Source organism: Aplysia californica, unplaced genomic scaffold, assembly GCF_000002075.1.
Source record: "Aplysia californica isolate F4 #8 unplaced genomic scaffold, AplCal3.0 scaffold00892, whole genome shotgun sequence".
Classification (NCBI taxonomy): Eukaryota; Metazoa; Mollusca; class Gastropoda; order Aplysiida; family Aplysiidae; genus Aplysia; species Aplysia californica.
Window position 1 is genome coordinate 201,790 of NW_004798162.1, and position 4,279 is coordinate 206,068.

Here is a 4,279-nt window from a genome sequence, read left to right on the forward strand (position 1 = left end):
GGGGGGTGCCAAGAAAATGCAAAATCGAACAATTTTTTTTTACTGCCTACAGCTGCAATCTGACATAATGATATAAAATCAAATGGTAGTCAATGTTTCTAGGCTTGTCCTAAATTTCTGGCTGGTCAAGGATGGTCCACTGATCGATTATAGTTCTATGTAGGCCTACCTCTTTTTGTTCATCCTCTACATCTGTCTGACTGACAACTAGGTCCAGATCTAAATCCTCATTAATGTCTGATTCCTCAGTATGGCAAGGTATTAGCCCCCTAATTTATTTAACACATTACACCTTATCTCGCCCGCGAATTTTCTTATGCGCTCCATCCTAACTCGCCCGGAACCGCCTGCTCGGACCAGGCGTCTTTAGAAACGAAGTCTTGCCTTAACTAGACCCAGGGGCCAAGATTTCGTTTTTACATTTTTTATCCGCCACTTATGCCCCATTTGGTTTTACATAGTCTTTGCAAAATGTTTCTTCTTCTGTTTGATACCGAAACGAAGTTTTTCGGGCCAGTAGTTTTAGTATTAAAGCCGATCAAAGTGCGATCGAGTTTCCGACACTTCGAAGGTGTCTGGGGTCCGGACTTGTTGAAAAGCAACACAATTGAGTTTGGAAAAGGAAATAACGATGGATTTGAGCAAGAACAAGCAAATGACAAATCAGATATTGATGAAAACATTGTAGCAAGAGTTTGGGGCGATTCAGATTAATCAGATGTAGAATTTAGATCTAGGGCCCGGCTGAGAGTGAAAGTGACGGGTCAGACATCCCGATCGAACTAAGATTAGAACTTTGTCATCAATTTGTGCATGGAAAGCTATATTTTTCTGAAACTACATTCATATCTTTTTCTTTTTTTCTTTTTTTTTTTTTTTTGAAAGGATATTTGGAATTTGTTTAGTATTTTTAGAATGTGTTTTTTATATTCTTGTATTTACTGGAGGTGGGTACCTTCCCCTTGCTTAGGTTCTAGGAATGGACCCTTAGGGTGTAATGTGTTAGTCAGTGCCTTCATTGTTATGATAACCATGTAGTCCATCACATGGAAAAAACTAATATCTAGATTCAAGCTCCATGGAGGGGGGGGGGGGGTAAGAAATTGGTTAAAAAAGCGTCAGATTCATATAACAATGTCTTCAATTCTAGTTGCCTGATAGTGAATCTAATATCTGCAGAAATGGGAAGATCTCGCCAAACCAAAAGTCACAGACATTAGTTGAAGAGATTTCCATTATATTATAGTTAGTAACTGGAAAGTCCCCCAAGGCGGTCAGTCTTGAAAGCGAAACTATCGGGTTACAATGGTCCAACTTGATGGACTGGAGGGTTCATGCAACAGTGGACTTGGTTGATCTCTATGAGATGGGTTAATATTTCTGGGCTCTTGTGTGGAATTGTGTATCATGCAACTGTGGGAAATCCCAATAATATAGCATAATATGAGGGTGGGGAGGGCCTTTGCCTTTCAGTGTTACAATTATCATAGTCTATTACAGAGAAATGTAGACATTGTTTACACTTGAACTCAGTGAATTTCATCAGTTTACAATTGTTTTCTTTCCTGGTCCTTACGATTTCCTGTCTATGTTTATTTTCATAACTTTTTTTAACCTACTGTGTTGATGAACATATTTTTCTTAGAATTTTTTTTTGGGGGGGAGGGTTTGTAAGTGTTTACGGTGCTCACATCTGCATACGGTCGCATGAGCGCGTGGGGCATGTTTAACATTTTCAGTTGCTGGTAAATTTTGAATTTTGCCCGAGTGGCGGCCGCAGCCAACTCTCATCGATTTTTGCCAACTTGCACCCGGGACTTCCCAGATTTTTTCGACCTTGTCCGAGAAGGCTAGGTGTAGATATTTCCTACCGGAAGATCAGGGGTGGGGCTGAAAGACAGCAGTAAGAAGGAGGCGAGGAGTAGCTGTAAGAAGGCTACAGAAAGAGTCAGGAGCCCAGAGGAGGGGGCAAAGGATAATTTTGTTTCGTTATGCGGCCTTAACACTTTACGGTTACTTGACACAATAATGCGAAGGTGAAAATTATCCGTTTCGGTCACATGGCGCACATGCCTGAGAAGTAGGGTTGGGTCAGGCTCGCAAAATTAGCGTCCGCGAGTAACGAACTACTCGTTGGCACTACCTGCAAACGAGCGGACGGGTAACGAACCGTCCCTTTGGGAAGAGTAGTTCGCTACTCGCTACACATCGCGCAGAGACAACAGATCGTTTAGCGAGCGGACGAGCGGACCGAGAGACTCCATGCATTCGAGCGGGCGGACGGATGGACGGGAACGACTCCTTCCATTGCCTACAACTTACAACCCCCCCCCCCCCCCCCTCCAAAAAAAAAAAAATTAATTTAAAAAGCATCCTCCTGCCTCACATTGCAGCTAGGCGTTCATGGCGGAAATCCCCATCCCCCCCCCGGCCTTTGAGATAATTGGAACGTACACAGTGTGCCCCGCACACGAGGTGAAAGGTTGCACACATAGTACTACATCACCAGCCTCTCTCACTCCCTGTGGCACCGCTAGTGGTTTGAAACATCAGGCCTAATTAACAAACAATAGACGACGGGTCTAATCTTGTGCCGAGTATCTCGTCTGCTAGAGTTCGTCCGTTCGCCCGCCCGCCCGCCCAGTGAATAAAATTGTGATGAGCAGACCCAAAAAACGAAGTGGCTTGAGGTCCGCAGTCCGCTCACTGGGAGAGTCAAATTGTGGAGCAGATCCAAAAAACGAACTGTCTTGAGGTTCGCAGTTTGCTCTCATGGCCGTCCGTTACCCGTTCGCTCTGACTGAGTCCGCGAGTAATGAACCCATCCGTCCGCTCGCCCCAACTCTACTGAGAAGTCTGTTGCAGTCACTCTCCTGGCTGGGTGACCAGATAGGGTATTTTGTTCTGCTGGCTCTGTGACTGCAAAGTGTTAAAGGAGTTGTAGGTAACAAACTTCGTCTGCCTCACAAAAGCTTGTGTTCGAATCCCTGTGGGGATCTAAATTATTTTTCCCCATCGTTCATGGAATGTGTCCTCTGATAGGGGGGTCAAGTGAGCAGTTCATTTCCATAATTGATTGAAGTAAAAACGTTTAAAAAGACTCTTTCTTTTAAAATTAAGAGAATACATTTGACATTTATTCTATGTTATGTTTATACTCATTCCCAGATTTGTCCCCGACAAAGACTTTGAAGGCACAGATCGTAACCGGCGGCGTGAAGGTCCAGTCCAGTTTACGCGAGATGTGGAGGAGGATCCTTTCAACTTGGACAGATTTATCACAGAGGCTAAGAAGGGCCAAAAGAGGTCAGCGGATGAGCCTGGCTCCTCACGGGACTACGATGGCAGCAGTAAAGGAAGTGGAAGCAAGAAACGAAGAGACTGATGATCATTCACGATTTGGACATTGTTGTATCACGTTCTTATCTCAATACTTGTCCCGAAGAATTGCGAACTGGGAAGGCTCTTTTTTTAGAGGAATCTGGATGGTGGGTTACTCCACGGATTATTTCCTTTTTGTGAGGGGATTCCCGCTAAAATTGGGATGGGTTGGTTTAATTTTGGGGGAAGAGATAGGAATCAAGAATTTCAGTTGCTAACAGTTACTGCAGTAAACTTTTTGATCTAGCAAGTTTAAATTGAGATGAAACTAGATAATACTGCAAAGGATTTTTCTGTCTTGCATTTTCAGGGCAGTTTGAAACTTCTCTTTCAGTTATGTGAGCCTCAGTTTGAAGGGCTGCTAGCCACATGCAGGCATTGGGTGTTCGTTGTGCTGGGGGAGTGAGACAGGTGTTATTGATTTGACTTGTCTGGTGGACAATTTGACATCTTTTACTACTTACACCCAGATACACGAGACCAACGTCTGTGGTGTAGTGCGATAAGACACTTTGCCACCACATGCAGAAGACAAAGTTCATCATCTCCTTCTGTCTTCTGAGGTGTTGTATCCCTCACAATGCGGGTTGGCCCTGGCAGGAGAGGTCAATGCAGCCTACCTCCTATATGATCTGAATAGTGTTGGTTTGGGTGTAAATAAAAACACCTACAATTTGCCATCTTTGTTGTGGTGTCGGTGGCCTAGTGGTTAGGCTACCGGACTCGTAATCGTGAGGTTGCGGGGTCAGAGGTTCGAGCCGCGGGCCCGACGTTGTGTCCTTGGGAAAGGCACTTTACATAAATTTTCCTAACTTCACCCAGGTGGAAATGGGTACCCGGCCATAGACAGCGAAAGATCTTGTCAGTATGTTAGTGTTTTAGCGCCTATAAATGGCTG

General features: G+C 44.4%; 1 protein-coding gene across 1 annotated transcript in view; it reads left to right on the forward strand.

The window, feature by feature from the left end:
• The window catches only part of LOC101851081 (SNW domain-containing protein 1), a 21,582-nt gene extending 18,141 nt beyond the window's left edge, over positions 1 to 3,441 (forward strand). The window contains exon 14 of the mRNA XM_005110450.3: positions 3,169 to 3,441. Within this exon, the coding sequence (XP_005110507.1) occupies positions 3,169 to 3,385 (217 nt within the window). The 3' untranslated portion in view covers positions 3,386 to 3,441. The remainder of the gene's footprint in view (positions 1 to 3,168) is intronic.
• Positions 3,442 to 4,279: the final 838 nt, after the last annotated feature.